This window comes from Schistocerca gregaria, chromosome X, assembly GCF_023897955.1.
Source record: "Schistocerca gregaria isolate iqSchGreg1 chromosome X, iqSchGreg1.2, whole genome shotgun sequence".
Taxonomy (NCBI): Eukaryota; Metazoa; Arthropoda; class Insecta; order Orthoptera; family Acrididae; genus Schistocerca; species Schistocerca gregaria.
The window spans coordinates 366,477,833-366,499,328 of NC_064931.1; the positions used below are offsets into that span (position 1 = coordinate 366,477,833).

General features: G+C 38.9%; 1 protein-coding gene across 2 annotated transcripts in view; it reads right to left on the reverse strand.

Moving 5' to 3' along the window:
- The window catches only part of LOC126297567 (fibrillin-2-like), a 597,958-nt gene that overhangs the window by 118,053 nt on the left and 458,409 nt on the right, over positions 1 to 21,496 (reverse strand). For both annotated transcript variants that reach the window (XM_049988509.1, XM_049988508.1), the window contains one exon: positions 19,213 to 19,413. In XM_049988509.1, the coding sequence (XP_049844466.1) occupies positions 19,213 to 19,413 (201 nt within the window). The remainder of the gene's footprint in view (positions 1 to 19,212; positions 19,414 to 21,496) is intronic.

Below are 21,496 nucleotides of genomic sequence, written 5' to 3' on the forward strand. Positions count from 1 at the left end.
GGCTCAGTATTTCTGCATGGGACTTCCAATGACTTGCTGAGACCATGCCACATTAAGTTACTGTACTATGCCACACAAAAGGTCTGACCCAGTATTAGGTTGTATCTCATGACTTTTGTCACCTCAGTGTAAAGGGGTGTCAGAAATACCAACATTACCTTCAGTGGGCAGTAGGGGTTATGTTGTCCACACAGTGTGATGCCTGGAACATGATCTGCAGTGTCAACATGGTGGGGCAAGAGAAAAAACTGTTAATTACTTCTTATGTGTGTGAAAGGCTTGGGATCACTGATGGAGTGTCACTGTAACTCTGTTTAGAGTAGAAGAACCCGTTGATGTGTCTGAATTTTGTGGCAACAGTAAAGAGCATAATTTAGGGCCTATGATGTGTTCACAATGTAATCTGTTTGGCAATTCTGCATCCTGTGCTGAATCTGTATCTGTAACTTGTTTTAGGGGCAATTGTTTTTGTCATGCTGCAAAGCAGTGAACAGATTCTAGATGGTTGATGGTGATGCACTTTGTGTAATTGTTTTCTTTTTGTCATTTGGTAATTACTGTTTATTTCTATTGTGTATGAATGAAGGATGAAGGCATTGGCACTGGGTTGGGAGCAATTCAAGCATTAGTTAATGAGGCACTGTGATGAAGAGCAGAAAATACAGCCTTGAATAATAAGCTCACAGTAGGAAATGAGGAGTTAGTGTTATTCAGGGCACCTAGCCTAGTAATAGATCCAGCTGCCACTAGCCCAGTCAGTCCCTCTTATGAAATGTCATCTGAGGATGTTATGTTGTTTGTGGAGGACCTGACAATGTTGTCACGTATTTGGGGTTAGTCCAATAACCAGTTGATGCAGGTAGCAAAGTTGTATTTAATGGGAGAGGCAAAAACATTTTTGAGATGCACTGAAGTGTTGAATAAGGTGGAGATGTTGAGCTGAAGTGTTGAATAAGGTGGAGATGTTGAGCAATTGAAACAGAGGCTTCTGCAGAAATGTAATAAGCAGAATAGCATGAGGTTCTTTCAAGCACAGTTGAGCATTATTATGAAGAGGTGAGGGGAATCCATGGAAGATTTTGCCAACAATATGAAAATCAAATGAATGAACTGTCTTAGAGTAATGAAGCAAATGAAGTTTTGCTGCGGAATGCTGAAGAGAGGGCACTTGATGCTTTCCCAAGAATAAGAATCTTTATTAGCCATTCAGTATTTTCTTATACAATGGGCTTCATCAATAAGATCAATTACAGAATAAAGATGGTTATATTCTCATAACAATATATATATATATCATATGCATGTTAGTGTAGTACAATAGCAAACATTTGGAATTTTATATAGTGTTAATTTCACAATAAAAAAGAAAACATTATACAAATTTATATTATACATGTTGATAACGCAATGTCATTATCCTAAGATACTGATACAAATATAGAGCACTCGAAATAGGTCTATGCCTATACGTTAGATATTGTTTTTCCAAATTTAGGTCCTACAACAGGCAGATGTACCTTTCTCTATGTTAAAACAGCAAATCTGCCATATTACAATCTTTATATTCATCAACTTAGTAAAATGCTTTACCTTTGAGCCATTGAGCCAATTTTGTCTTAAATTTACTTTTAGATACTATGTGTACAATTTTAGGGAGCGTATTAAACAGTTCGAGGCCTACATATTTATAACAATTATGTATCTTGGACAATCTAGAATAAGGCAGATCAATTGTGTGGTTTCGTCTTGTATTATGGGTGTGGACAGATGACCTAAGGGGATATTGAGGTATGTTTTCTTTTACATGTAATAAGCAATATTACATGTACAAACAGAGAACTGTCATGATGTTAAGTTTTTTTAAATGTGTCCTGCATGTATCCCGAGGAGATAAACCCGCTATACATCAAAGAGCATTTTCTTGCCATCTAAAAATTGATACTGAATTTGGAGAATTTCCCCAGAGCAGAATACCATATGAAAGATGGGGATGGATATAAGCAAAATATGAATGCAGCAGTAAATTTTGGATGACATTATTCCTAAGCTTATAAAGTAGGAACATAGCATGTGCAAGTTTAGAACAGGCGTACTTGATACATTTATCCCAGCTAAGTTTCTGGTCAATCATCATTCCCAACAGTTTAACAGACTTATTTTCTTTGTTTGATACCTTCAAATTAAAGAATATTTCCTCAGTTTTTGTTTCATTTATGTATAGGTAGTTTGCACTAAACCAATGAACCGATTTTTCAAATACTATATTATTTTTTTCTCATACAGATTCAAGAGTCTGTCCTGAATTGATAATAGTTGTATTGTCCGCATAGAGGACTGTTTCACAGGGTAAATACTGTGGCATATCATTAAAATACACTACAAACAGGAAGGGCCCAAGTACGGAGGCCTGTGGCACACCTCTTTTTATTGTTTGTGGGTTTGCCAGCTGCCCATTTACACTAACAAATTGTACTCTGTTGCTTAAGTAGGATTCTAATAATTTCAGGGTGTCCTGTTCCATGCCATAGTGTCTTAATTTCACGATCAAAGTACTATGAGATACAGTGTCAAATGCTTTACTCAGGTCTAGGAGAGTAGCATAAGAGATTAATTTGTTTTCAAAGCCATCTTATATATCACTAACAATATTTTCAACCACTTTAACTGTGGATAGTTTAGACCTGAATTCATACTGTGAGTTACTTAACAGGTTTTCCTCTCAAAATAGTGATTCATTTGTTGGTGAACACAGTCTTTGATTATTTTAGATATTATTGGGATTAATGACATAGGGTGATAGTTACTTGGATTTGATTTATCTCCTTTCTTAAATATGGGAATAGTTACTGCTATTTTCAGACAGTCGGAAAAATCCCTTGCTGTAATATACAGTTAATGAGAGTGGTTAGAGGGGACAGAAGATCACTTGATATCTTCTTTATGACAAAGTTTGAGAGACCATAGAAGTCCTCTTCTCTGGAACTACTTAGTTTGTCTATTGCTTTGATAACATTATTTTCAGTTACTGTTGCCCAACAGAATTTATGAACTACATTCTTATTTAAACCTAAAAGAGTTTTTGCATCAAGCATGGCTTTTGGGGGGGAGACAAATCTTGTTTTAAACTGAAGTTAACAAAGTGTGAGTTTAAGATATCTTGGGCTATGGGTATAGTTAGTTGAGTTGTTGGTCTATTTATTTCACTTCTAATTACTTCCCAGACAGCTTTACAGCTGATTCTAGATTTAAGAATATAGTTATCATTTGCCCTACCTTTTGCCAAGCTTATTTCAGATCTATACATTTTTCTTATTCTAATTTACTCACTGCTGTTATGAGATCTATACTTAAACATAAGAAGCATAATCCTGATGCTGTTGAGGTATGGTGTGAACCAATTATTTAGTCTCTGTGGTTTATGAGCTTGGTTATTATTCTGTTGTTTTACTAATATGGGACAACACTCATCAAATATTCTTGCAATTTCCTCTACAAATAATTTGCTTGTGTTATTCACACACATATCTTTGTATAAGATGTCATTCCAGTTAACTGACCTTAATCTAGTTCTAAACTCTCTTATGTTGCATTCATTCTTAGGTCTAACAGTTTTGTGTTGTTCATCTGAAATGCTGACTGGGACAGTAATCCATAGGCCATCATGGTCAGCTAGGCCTAACTTGGCTACTCAAATTTCAACATTATTTTCATGGACGTTACTTATTATACTGTCTAAATATGCATTATACCTACTAGGCTTATCATTTAGATAATAGCAATCAAAACCTCTTGAGCTATCCAAGAATTCCAACATGATATGACTCTGTACCCCTTTCCTAAGGGGTTTGCCACCAGATATGTCAAGGAGTGTGCGAACAGGGACATTTAAGGATCTCCATTCAACTGAGAAATTAGCGACGAAGTGTGCAGAGATTCATGTGTTGATGGAGGTGAGGAATACTTGTGGTACATTCTCTGCAAATGTGAAGTGTTACAATTGTGGATGTACAGGACACATGCAGAATTAGTGCCACAAGGCTCAGTGTAATTGGGGTGGTACGGTTCATCAACACATAATGGTAATGTTAGTAGGGATGGACAGGGAAGAAGTAAGCAGCCATTAAACAAAGAAGTAGCCAAAAGCCCACTGAAAGGCGTTGTCATTAAAATTAGCAGCAACAAGTACTTATGCAGAGGTGGAATGTGCAATAGTGGGTGTGCTGAAGGGATGGAAGTATACATTCTTATTAGACACGGGAGTTGATATGTCAGTAGTGAGTAGGAACCAAGTAGATGGTGGAACTCAACATGCTACAGATTGTGTGGGGTGGGGGACTATGATACAAGGCCACTGCGATCAATGGAAATATATTTTTTGGTGGAGGCAGTATGTGGAAGTAGTGCCTCATGTAAGCAAGTGTTGCAGCATGATCCTGGGGTTAGACTTTTTGCATGAACATCATGCAATGATTGGCCTTTGGCAAGGTATGATGGAACTTAGTGGGAAGATATTCCAGTTAGAGGAGACCATCACCAATGTAGATCTGTAGCCAAGTGCATTCATCATAGTGGGTAATTTAATTAAACCATGTATAAATACATTAAGTCTTTATTCACATAACTAAGTACAAAGTGGCACCAACACATTTCTTTGAGTGAGTGTGGAGCCAGACTTACCAGTCAATATGTTATGCATAATAGAACAGCTGGAAGAGAATGATGTATTAATACAATCCAGCAAGTTGTTTGGTTAAAAGGAATATCATATATGTACAGGAGAAGGACAGCCAGAAGGTAGTACCTGTCAAGATTGACAATTTTGGCGCCAAAGAAGTTCTGAGGAAGGAGGATTGCTGCACAGAAGGTGAAGCAATGAGTAGCCATCGGGCACCCACAACAAGGAACCCCTTCAGTGCTAAGTCACAAGTTCAGTCTTTGGTAAGGCTCATTTGAAAGTGTTGCATTAACATTTATGACAGGAAAAATATTAGCTGCAAAAGACTCACCATATGCATCAGGAGGGTGGCAGAAAATGAGTGTCCAAGAGGTGCAGAGGTCAACCTTCTATGGGTTGTACATATTACATTTCATAAAGTGGACATTCAAGATACGTTCAGAACAAACCATTAACTTACACCATGAACACAAAATGAAAAATGGCATGCCACAGTGATCACAAAGGTTCGCAGCATCAAGATCAAAAGTGAACTCCTTGGGAATTACAAATCATGCAGGACGTTTAGCTAGGTATCTACTCTTAAAGAACGCATATAGAATCAAACTGGTGTAATGGGGTGACGAGAACTAATGGAATGTGATGTCATGCAACCAAATGCGAAACAGTCTGTCGTGGAGCTTATTGTGAAATTGGCTATCTTTTAAGGCATAAGTGCAGATAGTGCAGTAAAATTTTTTATAGGCATGGAAAAAACACACATCCAGAAGCTGAATTTGTATAGCGGTTCCAGGTGGTATGAACTGCAACATCACACACTTTTCGGGAGGGATAGTTTGCTCTAAAGCAGTACATGATTTTTACACACAAACCAGGAATTGAGCAAAAGCAAGTTATTTTGATCAGATATTGGCCAAAAGCAGTGCTCATACCAAAGTTGTAGTTCTCTTATGCCATTTTTCCATGCTTACTTGCAGTGATGCAAATATCCCCTAATGCTCTTGCAAGATCATGCACATGGGAAAGAATCACAGAGGCAGAGCACCTCCAACATCTGTCAGCACAATAAATGACTTTACAGCTAATTTACCATCCAGATTAAAAGTTGGTATAATTCTTTATGAATGTGTTAAGGCATTGATGTTTCAATAAAACTTTCTTGGCACCTCTAATTTCCAGGGTTCAAATCCACAGTTTGTTGTGGATTGTCAAGTTGACTCTGTTTTGTTATCTTACGTCTCCCAGTTCTGTAGTCCTATTTGAAACTAGGGTAACGGCCTTGCCACAGTGGATACACCGGTTCCTATCAGATCACCGAAGTTAAGTGCTGTCGGTCGTGGCCGGCACTTTGATGGGTGACCATACAGGCCAGCATGAGCTGTTGCCATTTTTTGGGGTGCACTCAGCCTTGTGATGCCAACTGAGGAGCTACTCGACTGAATAGTAGTGGCTCCAGTCAAAGAAAACCATAAAAACAACCGGGAGAGCGGTGTGCTGACCACACGCCCTTCCTATACGCATTCTCCCATGAGGATGACACGGCGGTCGGATGGTCCTGATGGGCCACTTGAGGCCTGTAGATGGAGTGTTTTTTTTTATTTGAAGTTATGCAACCATGCACAGCTTTCTTTGAAATCACTGTAATCTATGTCACAGGCAATATGATGAGCATAATATAGTAGGTTACTATAATACACATTCTGTAAATTGTATCGAGCAACCTTGAAGTGCACAAAAATCAGTTTTTGTAACAAGTGCACCTTGTCCTTCCTTGAATATCCATAGTTTTTTTTATGGTCATATTGCTCAGTACTTATTCAAAATCTGTTCATAACAGTCTTTTTACTATGCCGCAGATGATCTTCCATGTATGTAACTATGTTTAGTGTGTGCTCCTTGGACAATATTTGTCCTTTACTATGTTTCACTGGAGATGGGATTTGTGGCATCCTGTCTGATAAGGATGATGAACTACCTGTTATCATTGAAATCCTGATGCATATTCTCTGCACAGTTGAGCGTATATGATACCACACATTCTAGTGACTCAGCTTGTCGAGTCCGCAGATCATGGTCTAGTGGCTAGTGTTGCTACCTCTGGATCACGTGGTCCTGTGTTTGATTCCCAAGGAGGTTGGGGATTTCCTCTGCCCAGGGACTGGGTGTTTGTGTTGTCATCATCCCATCATCATCCATGTAACTGGCTAGATAGGGCTGTGTACAGATTGGGAATGTGTATGGGTGCTGATGACTGTGCAGTTATGCGCCCCTTAAACCAATCATCATCGTCATCATCATCATCATCATCATCTTGTTGAAAAGCTAATATCTCAGCTGCCATTTTTTTCTCAATCTGTGAAAGTCCTTGGGTTCATTTCTGACAAAACGTCAACTTAGGTGACTGTTGTAAATATAATGCAACGTTTCCTTTTTTTATCATTCCATTGCTGTGCTTTGTATCAACACCACTAACACTGTATGCGAGTTACCCGTCAACTAAGCAATTCAGCTATGCTCCATGGCCTCATTATTGTGCTCATCACCGGATAACTCTAGTCCCACCCTCTGCTGCCATTAATTGCCAATACTGTGGTTGCATGGTAGACAATATGTGGGATACTGAATGCCACAAACATCATTTGCTTTTTGAGACCTGGCATTCAAGTGGTTCCTTGTAAGACTGCATTATGTAAGAACATTGTATAGCCATTATGCATCATTGCAGTCCACAGTAGCAGTAAACTAGAACCGAAAGTGATTTGTATTATTGGTAATAGTACAATATTATTGTTGAATGAGATTTTCACTCTGCAGCGGAGTATGTGCAAATAGACAACTGAATGCAAAATGACCAAAACTAGAAGATGACACATTGAAATGGTTTACAGGACATAGTAAAAATGGCACTGGAATTAATACAAAAATTATTCAAATACATGCTCATAAGCTAGTGCTACAGTGAAACTTAACAGATTTTAAGGGTGGAGTTAGATGGCGTTGCAGGTTTAGGAAGCATCATGGACTTAGGATGCGACCAAGAACAAAAATATCTCAGGTAATTCCACAAGAGTATGAAGAGAAAATATTATCTTTTCATCACTTTATTATTCAACATCGAAAGAAAACTAGTGTGAAACTAAGCCAAATAGCAAATATGGACAAACTGTTCTGACATTTGTAAGTGCTGAGTACAAGAACTGTTGCCATGAAAAGAGCTGAAATATTAATTATAAAAACAAGTGGACATGAAAAAATGCACTGCACTGTTGTCCTATCATGTTGTGCTTGCAGTGCTACACTTAGCCCAATGGTTATTTTCAAACACAAAACAATGTTAAAACCTTCCCAAATGCCACCAGGTGTTATTGTTCACATACATGAAAAGGGTTGGATGAATGAAGCTGATACAAAATTATGGATTAACAGAGTGTGGGAGAGAAGGAAAGATGCTTTATTGAAGAAGAGTTCTCTTCTTGTTCTAGATAAGTTTAGAAGTCATTTGAAAAATTCTGTGAAAGAGAAATTGAGACAAGGGTATACAAACCTTGCCATTATTCCAGGAGGACTTAATTCACAATTGCAACCTCTTGATGTCCTGATAAATAAGCCGTATAAAGTGTATATGAAAGAAGAATCGAAAAATGGATGATGGATGAAACCCAAAATGAATTCACACTGAAGGGAGCTTTAAAACAATCTACAATCAAACAAGTGTGTCAGTGGATAAAACAGTAATGGTCTAGAGTGAGAGAAAACATTATCTTTAAATTTTTCAAGAAGTGTGGCATAAGTAATGCTCTCAATGGCAGTGAAGAACACCTTATATATGAAAAGGACAACAATGATGACAAAGTGCAAGAAGAAGAAGGAGAATAAGAATAAGAAAGTTCAAGTGACAATTTTCAGAGTTTTGAAGCTCAGCTTAGTTTTGTAAAATAGGAATTTTTTTAGTTAGGCTTTGCAATGTAACAAGAAAAATGGTAAAAATGTTATTTTTATAAAAAAAATTGCTTAAAAATTAAGGTGTGTCATATAAGCTGTAAAATATGGTGATAGTCCATTGCGATCAGGAATCATGGTTGTGCTGAAAAAAAAATCTACAGACTGTTCCAAGAAATACAGGTTTTGTTTTGTTTACATCATCATAATAGTAAGACTGTAACAGATTCATAACACCATAATTCAACATCACAGAGACCATTGATAACTTGAGGCTACACCAGTATTTCTCTACCGTTCATTTAAGAAGTTGATACCACCTTCTGGTTCTGGAGGATTACCTGACGACAGCTTTTTGTTACCCTGGGGACATTACCAGTATCAGATGACCATTAGAGCTGAAGAATGCTCGTGTGATGTTAAGCATTTGTTGGACAGAGTGTGGAAGGGGGTGAAGCCTCATCAGTCTCTAGTTTTCATGGATGATTTAATTGCATTTTCAGGGGACATGGAAGGACATAGATGATGTTTGAGAGGAGTTTTTAGGAGGTTGTGGGCTGCACATCAGATGTAGAGTACTGAGGAGCATCATTTAGTGTTGTAGGAAGTAAATTAAGGGCACATAATTAGAAAAGGTGGGGTTGAGAATGGATCCAAGGCTGATGCAGCAGTGGGATTTTCCTGTGCTGAAGACAAGTAAGGAACTACAGTCATTCATGGGACACACTAATTATTACAGGTAATTCATAAGGCAGTTCACTGATACAGGTGACCACTCACACAACTATTGAAAAAGGGTTTGAAATTTGTGTGGATCGAGGAAAGTCAGGAGCATTCAAAGAGCTGAAGAGAGTTTTGATATCGAGTCCAATGTTGATATTCCTTGATTACCAAAGAGAGTTTATGAGTATAATCCCTGCAAAGCATGGGTGTGTTCATCATCAGTATATCAGTGATGAGGAATATTCTATTGCTTTTGCATCGAGACAACTTAACAGGGCCAAGAGGAACTATTTGACCATGGGGAGAGAAATGCTTAGCCTCATACCCTGAAGAGCTAAAGAAACTGGTACACCTTCCTAATATCATGTAGGGCCCCCAGAGCATTCCGAAGTACCACAACATGATGTGGCATGGACTCGACTAATGTCTGAAGTAGTGCTGGAGGGAACTGACACCATGAATCCTGCAGAGCTGTCCGTAAGGGTATGAGGGGGTCGAGATCTCTTCTGAACAGCATGTTACAAGGCATCCAAGATACGCTCAATAAAGTTTGTGTGTGGGGAGTTTGGTGGCCAGCAGAAGTGGTTAAACTCAGAAGAGTGTTCCTGGAGACACTCTGTAGACATTCTGGATGTTTGGAGTGTCACATTGTCCTGCTGGAATTGTCCAAGTAGGTCGGAATGTACAATGGGTATGAATTGATGCAGGTGATTAGAAACGATGCTTATGTATGTTTCAACTGTCAAGAGTCATATATAGATGTATCAGGGGTCCTAATCACTCCAACTGCACATGCCCCACACCATTACACAGCCTCCAACAGCTTGAACAGTCCTCTGCTAACATGCAGGGTCCATGGATTCATGAGGTTGCCTCCATACCTGTACACGTCCATATTTGAAATGAGACTCATCTGACCAGGCAACACATTTCTGTTCATCAACAATCCATTGTTGGTGTTGACAGGCCCAGATGAGGCATCATGCAGTCATCAAGGGTACACAAGTGGGCCTTCAGCTCCGAATGCCCATATCAATGATGTTCCATTGAATGGTTTGCACGCTGACACGTATTCATGGCCCAGCATTGAAATCTGCAGCAATTTGTGGAAGGGTTGCACTTCATTCCTCATTGTTCCTGTTCTTACAGGATCTTTTTCTGGCTGCAGCAATGCCAGAGATTTGATGTTTTACCTGATTCCTGATGTTCACGGTACACTTGTGAAATTGTGATAAGGGAAAATACACACTTCATAGCTACCTTGAAGATACTGTGTCCCATCACTCGTGTGCTGACTGTAACACCACATTCATACTCATTTAAATCTTCATAACCTGCCATTGTAGCACCAGTAACCAATCTAACAATTGCGCCAAACACTTGTTGTCTTGTATAGGTGATGCCAACGGCAGCCCCATATTCTGCCTGTTTACATCTCTCTGTATTTCATGCCTATGCCAGTTTCTTTGGCACTTCAGTTTATATGGAGTGACATATTTTCAAAGTTACCTTTATAGGAAGCAGTTTAAAATAGTGAACAATTATGTTGTACTGAAATTGTTATTAGAGCTGAAGGACCCATTCAGCAGTCTGACAAGATGGGCATTAAGACTCAGTGAGTTTGACTATGAACTGATTCACGAGCCAGGAGAGAAACCTCAGAATGCAGTCTCACTAAGCAGGAAGGTAGCAGTAGTGCAAGCACTGAGTCATGGCCTTGCTGCATGAAAGCAACACAGAAAGCTGACAGCAACTGTGAACAATACAGGACACAACCACAGCTTAGTATGTGTGATGGTCTTTTGGGCAAGGTACTTTGTGAAGGCCATGACTGTGGTACCAGCTAAGTTGAAGGAAGAAATTCTAAAGGAAGTGCATGAACATGTGCTGGAGAATTCAGAGAAACAAACTGAAGGGTAACGGACAGACACTGGTGGAAAGTAAGGAAAAGAGATGTGGATCAGTATGATAAGAATTTGTGCAGTATTCATACTTGAGCTGTAAGCAAGTACCACAGACTGCCAGAAGCTTCAAAACCATTTGAGATGACAGACTGATGTGTAAGGACCATTTAGCTGGCTTCCAACAGGGAACTGTTTTGTGTTGATGATAACTGATCATTTCTCTCGGTATGTTGAGATGATATCAATGGTGAACCAGCAAGCGGTTGCAGTCACAAAGGCAATGGTCAATACATGGATACCAAAGTTCACAGTACCAGAAATGATGATTATGGGTCAGAGGGTGAATTTCATGTCAGACTTGATGAAGGAATTATGTCATTTGTTGCATGTGAAGCAATTAAGAACCAGTCCACTTCACCTTCATTCAACTGGAAGAACAGAATGGGTGCACTGGATAATGAGGAGGATGCTGAACCACTATGTGAACTATAAAAACAATGACTGAGACATATATCTCATTTGCAATGTGTGCATACAAGTGGAAGGACCACACCAGTACACATTTGTCACTCATAGACAGAAAATTTCCATTACAATTTGATATGATTTATTCAAAAAGAAGCAACAGTGGGGAGTCAGTCCATGAGTTCACAAAAACAGCAATAGAGGTGTGGAAGCAAGAACAGAGGGTGAACACCAAGACATTGGAGAGTCAGGAAGAAGGTCTCAAATTTATTGGAAGCTTGCTGCAGTATAGAACAGGACAGTGGATGATGTTGTCTAGTCATTATACACTGAAAGGCAAGACAAAGAAATTTATGACGAGGTATCAAATCTTTATCAGGTAATAGGAACCATATCACCTATCAACATCAGGCCTGCGAGGTTGATGGTAGTGTAAGTGGGTTGTCTTCGACCATTCAGAGGCCCTCTGTAGCCCATGCCAAGGATAGTACGAGTGGAAAAAATAGAAAAAGCAAGAAGGAGGAAATGGAGGAATACATGGGAAAGTGTAAATGAACCTGTGCAAGAAGTTTTATTTGCATTGAGGTCAAGGAAGCAGCAGATGTGTTTTTATTGATTTTATTGATGAATATTTAGGATATTATGTGTGGGGTACCCTGAGTAGTAAGTTAAGGGAAAGCATATGAATTTTGTACTAGAAAAAGGGTTATTTAGCTTTAATTATATGAAAGATACTGACCGGTGACAGAAGAATTTTTAGAGTGGAGGGAGGAGATTGTAGTCCCTGTTCTCAGGTTCCTGTACACTGATAATTAGGATGGGAAGGATGCTAGTTGTGATTATTTGCGGTGGTGTTGTACCTCTTCATCTGGGGTGCATCAGAGCCAACATCTGGAGGGAGGAGTTCTGTTTGCCAGACAAGCGTATATGGTGATTACTAGTCATCAATGGATATCGTGTTTAGAGTTTAATGCATGGGAATTCCAGAATGAAATAAGCAGGCTGGAGGTGGTGTTTCCTAATTTGTGATGAGTAGCCAAGAACAGGGCAGTACTTTACAAAGTTTCAGGGGAATGCGAGAAATTGCTCAAAGCACATGAGCAGTTGTGAGGTGACGCTGTCTTCCCTACGAAGGCAGAAGAGAGGTTGGATGGAAACTGGGGGAAGGATTTTGAAGACTGTGTTTAGAACAGCAGATGCTGGTGACATAAAGGAACTGAACAGGACAATGAATGCAGTGAAGGAGCTGCCCAAGGATAATAAGTCAGTGGTGCAGTGGGAAATCATGCAAATAGCGAGATGGGAGAGCAGAGTGTTAAACAACATAGATATGCTCTGAAAGCTGAAAAACAAGATGAAGGACTATGTAAAGGCATCAGAGAACACTGTGAACCAGGATCTGCAGTCATGCAACCATGAGTAGAAGTACTGCACACAACAGTCACCATACAAGACTATTGCAATTGCTAGCGGACAGCATCTAGGATGCAAGAGTGAAAATGATCAGCTTCAAAGAGGCTATGCATCACATGTTACATGCAGAGTTGAGTCCCATCTTGTTGTATCTTCCAGAGTTGAAAATAGTGCAGAGAGAACTTACTTCAAAGCCAGGATTGAAAGCAGAGCCTAGTGAGCAGAAGCTGCATTTCTTTTATCATATGGTGTCTGTGGAAGTGAGGACAGATCAGGCATGATTGTACCTTTTGATTGGGATCCTCATGTCAGGCAGACATGTGCATTTTAAGTGCTACATCATACACTATTATCAGTTGACATTGGGAGCAATAGGGAAATTTGTGGAGGTGAGAACATGAGGTGTGTTGCTGCTGTCTGAAGGACACAGCCATCCAGTGATGACAGCTAAAGAGCTGTGACAACGCCAGAGGGGGAACGTTGCAGTATTTCCAGCTTATGTGATTCAGAAGGGTACAAATGATGCATAGAGCTTTTATTCATGGGCGGATGAGGGAGTCGGCATTGTCTGAGGGATATCGTGGAAACCAGGCTGTATTTCCATCAGGCAGGTCTGTACTTGATTTGTTACATGTATGACAGTGTGGTTGCAGTAGCAAGTTGTTATGAGCAAGAAAGGTTAATGGGAGTGAGATAGTGGGAACTGGAAGATAGTAGGCTGTTGATTAATGGGTCAGTGTGTAACATAAAAGGGCCAACTTTCCATCTGCAAACCATGATGATCAGAGTTACTCAATAGAACATAACACAGTCACAGCAGTACTGTCTGAATGAGCCACTGGAGATACTAATAAGCAGAACCTCAGCATTTCTGAACCATATGTGGAAACCAGGCCTGATCCATTCCCTGAAGCAATTAATAGCCACTCAAGTAAGGTGAATCTCTGTGGAGGAGCTAATGTAGCATGTTAAACCATATCAGGAACGGCAATGATGAGTAACTGTGATACCTAGTGCCATAATGACTCTTAACTTAATAAACCTCAGCCATTACCTCTCATCACAGACAACACAGAAGCCAATAGCCTTCACTTAATGACTGAGAGCAGCAGCAATTGCATTGAGTTATGAGTGCTAACAGACAAGGAACACTGCATGAAAGAATCACAGAAATCAATGTCAGATATATGATGAATGTATCTGTTACAACAGTAAGACTAAATTTGGAGTTAATGAGGTAAGGCACCAAACAAATAATGCAAGTGCCTTTGCTAACAATACAACATTGCCTGCAGCATCTCTCCTGGGCTTGTGACCATATCTGTTGGACCATAGATAACCAGAAAACAATGCACTGTGCAATCTGGTCGTGGCTCCGTAATGGTGTGGGTTGTGTTTGCACGGACTGGACTGGGTCCTCTGGTTCAACTGAACCAATCATTGACTGGAAATGGTTATGTTGGCTACTTGGACACCATTTACAGCCATTCATGGGCTTCATGTTCCCAAACAATGATGGAATTTTTATGGATGACACTGCATTGTGTCACCAGGCCACAATTGTTCACAATTGTGGACAATTCATCTGAATGATGTGGCCACCCAGATTGCCAGGCACGAATCCCATTGAATATTTATGGGACATACTCAAGAGATCAATGAGTGCACAAATCTTGCACCAGCAACACTTCCACAATTATGGATGGCTGTAGAGGCAGCATGGTGCAGTATTTCTTAATATTTATGCAGGCAACTTCCAATGCGCCTAGCGACTTGGTGAGTCCATGCCACATTGAGTTTCTGCATGACAGAAGAAGGTCAGACATGATACTAGGAGGTATCCCATGATGTTTGTCACCTCAGTGTAAATCAGAGGAGAGTGATTTTCATTTTGTGGCATCATTATCGTGGGCAAAGAGTTCAAAGCCTAACACAGGACATACTAACATTATGTCATCAAATACATTTCCAAGAAAGAAGTGACATGAGCTGCAAAAGTCCTTGATGCTGCTAAGCTCTTTCATGCATCTGGAAAACTGCTGTTAATAGCGTTCTTGTGTTTGCAAGATCCCAGTGGAAAATTCAGTTCATGGGTCTCTCAAGAAGGCGAAGCTCTCCAAAGGGAATTTGTTAACATTTTCGCACATGCTCAAAATCTGGAAAGCTGACCTCCCAATTGTATCATTCATAAATGGATCATGTTGTGAAACCTTATGTGCAGCAAAATAAATTTTGGCTGATACTTGATCCATAGGGTGGCCAAACTGACATTACAGTCTTTCACAGATAATGATGCTCAACCAATCTGCACTGTGACAGTGATACCACAGAAATGTACTGTGCCACACAGGATTAGCCGAGCGGTCTAAGGTGCTGCAGTCATGGACTATGCAGCTGGTCCCCGCAGAGGTTCGAGTCCTCCCTCGGGCATGGGTATGTGTTTTTGTCTTTAGGATAATTTAGGTTAAGTAGTGCGTAAGCTTAGGGACTGCTGACCTTCGCAGTTAAGTCCCATAAGATTTCACACACATTTGAACATTTTTTGAAATGTGCTCCTCTGTGTCAGTCACATAAAGCTTTTGTGACAGGTGAAGAATTTCGTCACATGACTTCAGAATCGTGTGACATAACACCAGGACAGAGAATTACAATATAGGGCAGATGCTATCAAAATTCATGTGCTAGTCAATAACCATCCATGCCTGTCTTTGAAGATATGCTTTTATACACTTGGCACACATCCGAACTGATATCTAATAGATCATTGTCAGCACCATGAATAAGATATTTTTTTCCATGAACAGTGTACCAGAAAATATGTCAATGCAGTTAGATTTTGTTTATTTGTTTGGCACAGTGCAAGAAATATGTTGACAGAGAAAAAGAAAATCCCAGCAGGAAGAAGGAGTTAGGCGACATAAACGAAAGTTGGTAGGCATGTTTCTACATCTGGAAGATAATGTCTATTCACATTTCACATCAGTCACATAAGAGTGGTACTAATAGAGCCACTACGAGGATACAAATCATGTTTGCTTTAACTACTACCAGAAATGGTGATGATTGTTAGTTACCTTTGGGATAGGACGTGGTGAGATGATGTTAGTGAAAAATGGCTTTAGGTAACAAAGATGCCATTATCAACACATTTTAATGAAGTCATGTAATACGGCTACGAGAAGCTGGATATTTCTTCTGCGATATTGCAGAAAGACTTGGTAGGAATGTAGCCACTGTATGCGATTGTTTGCAGCAGTGGTCACGAGAATGTACAGTCACAAGACTAGGCTCTGGATGAGCATGTGGCACTACCAAGAGAAAAGAGAAAAGAGAAAAGACACTACCAAAAAAAAAAAAAAAAAAAAAAAAATGTTTAGGATATGGCTCTGGTGCATTAGACTGCATCTGTAGCAGAAATTTGAGCAGTGCTTGACACCACAGTGACACAACGAACTGTTACAAATCAGGTACTTCAAGGACAGCTGCAATCCAGATGCTCTGTAGTACAAATTCCACTGACCCCAAACCACTGCCATTTTCAACTTCAGTGCTGTCAAGCAAGAGCTCATTGGAGGGTAAGGTGGAGGTCTATTTTTTATCTGATTACTGCTGGTTCTGTCTCAGTGCCAGTGATGGCTTTGTACTGGTTAGGAGAAGGCCAGTTGAGGGTCTGCAACCAACCTGTCTGCAAGCTACACTCACTGGACCTACACCTGTAGTTATGGTCTGGGGTGACATTTTGTATGACACCAGGAGCACTCTCATGGTTATCCTGTACACCCTGACTGCAAAATTGTATCTTAGTCTGGTGATTCGATCTGTTGTGCAGCCACTCATGAATGGCATACCTGGGGGTGTTTTCCAACAGGATAATGTTCACCCACATAACTCTGTTGTGATCCAACATGCTCTACAAAGTGTCAACATCTTGTCTTGGCCTGTCAGTCACCAGATCTGTTTCCAGTTGCACACATATGGGACGTCTTCAGACAACAATGCCAGCGTCACACACAAACAGAATTAACTATCCCTGTATTGACTGATCAAGTGCAACAGGCATGGAACTCCCTCCCACACACTACATTCTACACCTGTACATCACAATGCACACACATTAGCATGATTTTATCCAACATTCTCGCAGTTACACTAGTTATTAATGTATCAGCATTTTGCAGGTGCAGTACCTTATCTTGTGCTTACATAAACCTGTCATTCTGCAGTGATAGTCACTTAAATATGTTACCTAGACAAATTTATTCCCAAAATTTCATTACTCTATGTTACTAATTTTTTGGCGTTGTCTTTTTTTTTTTTTTTTGTCAGTGTATTTATGTTTTGCCTGTTTCTATGGTAAGTTTCATCCCACTGGTTGCGAGAACACCCGCGCATAGATGACAAGTTATAACTATGGATTAATATCATTTAAATGTATTTTTGTATTGTGAATCATGATGGGATTAACTGTAAGTATGTTATATATGCTTATTTGATTATTATATCACAGCTGCCGATGTTTTATTTCAGAAACAGACGAAGACAAGTATTCAGAATTTCAGAATATAATCAGATACACAAAAAGAAGTGTTGAATGCAAAATATTGGTTTCTAACGTCTTGACCGCTCAACCACCACGTAAAAACAGGCTTGCTCGTGAAATTACGTATCAGAGTCTCTGTGCCTAGCTGCCCACCTCACTCACAGCTGCAGTGCTCAAACTGCAAGAAAAGGCCATCAGGATGATGATGAAAAGGCATTATAGAGCCAATTGAATAGATCTGTTCATAAAGCAAAATCTTTTGAAGTTTAAGTGAATATCTTTCAAGCTGGAGATTTCATTATGAAAAATATTGAACACTATGCAGCAAACACCTTCCTACAGAATATTGAGTACAGCTTCATAGAGATATAGTATCTTTTAGAACTGGACAGAAAATCTAAAGTTGGAATTCAAACCAAATTGTTTATCAAATTATATAATAAACTGTCAAAAGATAATGAAGATATAAAGATGTGAGTTAAAATTCATTTGAATATTTCTTCTAAATAAGTATAGTAAGGAAAACTTTGACAGAAAGTAAATAATTTAGGAGTAAAGGATGCCACTCACTGAATAGCAGAAGCACTGAGATGTTGACAGACCCACAAAGAGAATAAAAACTTTGCCATCTTTTGGAAGAAATGCTTTAGAGTACAAATATACACACAAAAAGAAAAACACACACACACACACACACACACACACACACACACACACACACACACACACACACACACACAAATGCACATACACACACACTACATTGTTTGGTAGGTGCACACTGTGTGTGTGTGTGTGTGTGTGTGTGTGTGTGTGTGTGTGTGTGTGTGTGAGAGAGAGAGAGAGAGATGACATGTATAGCTTGTAAATTATCTCATGTTACATAAGAATTTGCAGTCTTATGACATTTCTGATTTTTTTTGTGATTGTGATTTTCTTTTTAGTTTTGATCATATAAATTTGTGCTATTTTTGGCAATTTGTGGCAAGGTTATATGGGACCAAACTGCTGAGGTCATTGGTCCCTAGGCTTACACACCAGTGAAACTAACTTATGCTAAGGACAACACACACACTCATGCCTGAGGGATGACTCGAACCTCTGACCAGGGCAGCCGTGTGGACCGTGACAAGGCACCTCAGACTGTGTGGCTACCCCATGTACCTTTTGTATTATTTATGGTGTAAAGATTACACTTATGACTAAGTATGTGATTATGTATGTATTAAAATTCACGCAGTGAAAATATTCTGCATATGAATAAATGATTAAAAGTGTGGTGTACATTTTAAAGGTCTGATTAGTGCTGGGCTCCTTCCCATAATCACTAGTTGACAATATTACTTTGTTTGGTTAATGAGCAAATTGTTGGAGTGTGCAGGTTCATAGATCACAACACCATCAACAGTTCCATATACCTTCGGTAGTGTTCTGATGTGTGAATTCACTGAACACCACAGGCACAAAATCTCCCAAATGATAACTCTTGTCCTACCTATGCTTATATATTCATGATACATTAATGTCAGATAACATAAATATGACATACTTACCAACACAATTTTTAGTGAATGTGTCGAATGTGTAACCAGTTTCACATGTTTGTGTACTTGAAGATGTATTTCCAGAATTGTGTGCATCAACAGGTGGAAATTGAGTCTGTTTAAGGATGCATCGATATCCACCAAGTTCATTAACACACTCTTCTGACTCTAGATTGCAAATCTGTAAGCCTTCTTCACATTCATTTATATCTGGAAAAATGATAAACAAGTGTTAATAATCTTTTTATTTATTTATGAAGTGATGAGGAACTTTCATTTACACTCTGTTTCACCTCAGAAGAAATATATGCTTCACTGATTAATTTTCCCTCTTCTGTGCAATTAAATAATAATATCTTATTCAATCAATTCTAATACAGAAACAATTGACAGAAGTGTTTCTGAGATTAATAAACAAGATCTCCTGTTCAAATATCTACAAGCCTTGTAAATCTTAAATTTTTGCCCTAACACTATTCTGAATGCAAATTATAGGGAAGGGGGCACTATTTTATGATATTCTATATAGTATAATTAATCTATTATATTAATGGTAAACATTGCATGAATAGAGTGTTGGAAGCTGCTAATTAACTTAAATTTCTCAATGAAAAATAACTTCTGAAGTTTTAACAGTATTTATTGATTTCCAAACTGGCAACTTCCTAAAAAATGTGCCAACATTTAATACAATCAGATGAGGGGAATACACTACTGTCCATTCAGCTAACCTTCCGTCTACAGATTTTACACACAGTACTAATCCACTGTTGCAGTCCAACATGAGCTACTTCCTCCTCAGTTGAGACAGTTTAATAGTGATCAATAACTATTTTTACCTTAGAGATCATGAAACCTTTACAGCACACTTCTGCATTGGCTTTTTAATAGAAGATTTGAGTCCACACACTGACAGCCCTTTCTTTAAAAATGCGGTAACAATATTTTAGTCAACCCAAATGATGATGCAATATAACTGCTAATTTTCTTACAAGGTCCCAGTTCATTATGATCTCTTTGATGACCAGCATTACTTATTGTACACCTATCAACAAATATCAGCACTTCGCCATTGTTCTCATGTAAAACACTTACTCTGTCTAGTCTTGACATTCATGGGAAATGTATCTGTTCTTCACAACAAAAATACTTGCCAGTCTTATCACCAATTTCCATCTGTGCAGCCAGCTTTCTACACAAGCACATTTTCCATTTCATTTCAAGACCTCTAGAGTTAATCATTCATCTTAACACATGGAAGGAGTGTGACTCTTAATACATAGTACTACTCTAGCCCAGAATCATTAATTTCAGAGAATCACAGTCTATCAGGCAATGTTTTTCTGAAGAGAATCACAGATTGAGGCTCCACCAATTTACTCTTTCCCCACTTTCCATTGTTCTACAAAACATCTGCTATCTCCTGCACAGATGTTATGCCCAGTATTAACCCATTACCTTGATATACTGCTCATACTACTGTAATTTTGTTTGCTGAAAAACTTGCCTATGCTGCCATGTATCACTATATTATCAAGCCCCATGAATGGTGAAGTCAAATTTATCTAAGGAGAGACATCTCTGGAGTACTTCATCTTATATATCAGTTTATGTGCAAATGTTATTCGTTTCTCTTTCTGGACTTTTTTATTATGAAGAGATCAGATGAAACAAATAGGCGTGGGTAGTGTCTACTGGAAAAGAGATAGAGCGCATTCTCTGCAACACAAAGGTAGTAATTATGATGGCTAATCAATAATGTGGAAGAATTAAATTCTTCTTCCCAGCTTCAAAGTCTCGGGATACATTGTAAGTGGGAAGCTGTTCTACAGAATCTGCTTGATTTCTATTACACACCTAGTATCAACTTAGACTAATCCCTCTTATTGTTGTCTATCTCATTATCCTCTCTCCTTCCACTCATCATTTCCCACCATATTAATGACAGTTTTACCCACAATCATTTTATATTACTCGTTTCCTCTTTTGACTTGTTTTATATTTTGTATTTTAAAGTCATGTCTTTCTTACTCTTTTACTTTGTCTCTTCCATTGCTTCATCTGCTGTCTCCTCTGTCCTGTTACGAAATTCCTGGATCCAAATGTTACTTTTTTGCCAGGTTTTTTATTGCATCTGTCAGTTTCCTTTGCCTGTAGACTTGAAGATGGTCTACATTCATTTGGCTTCAGGTTTTTTATTTAAGATTACAAATCTGTACTATTTCCATGATATAAGACACAAAAATTTGTACTATAACATCATGGAATCTACTGAAGTAAGATACTGGTTTGA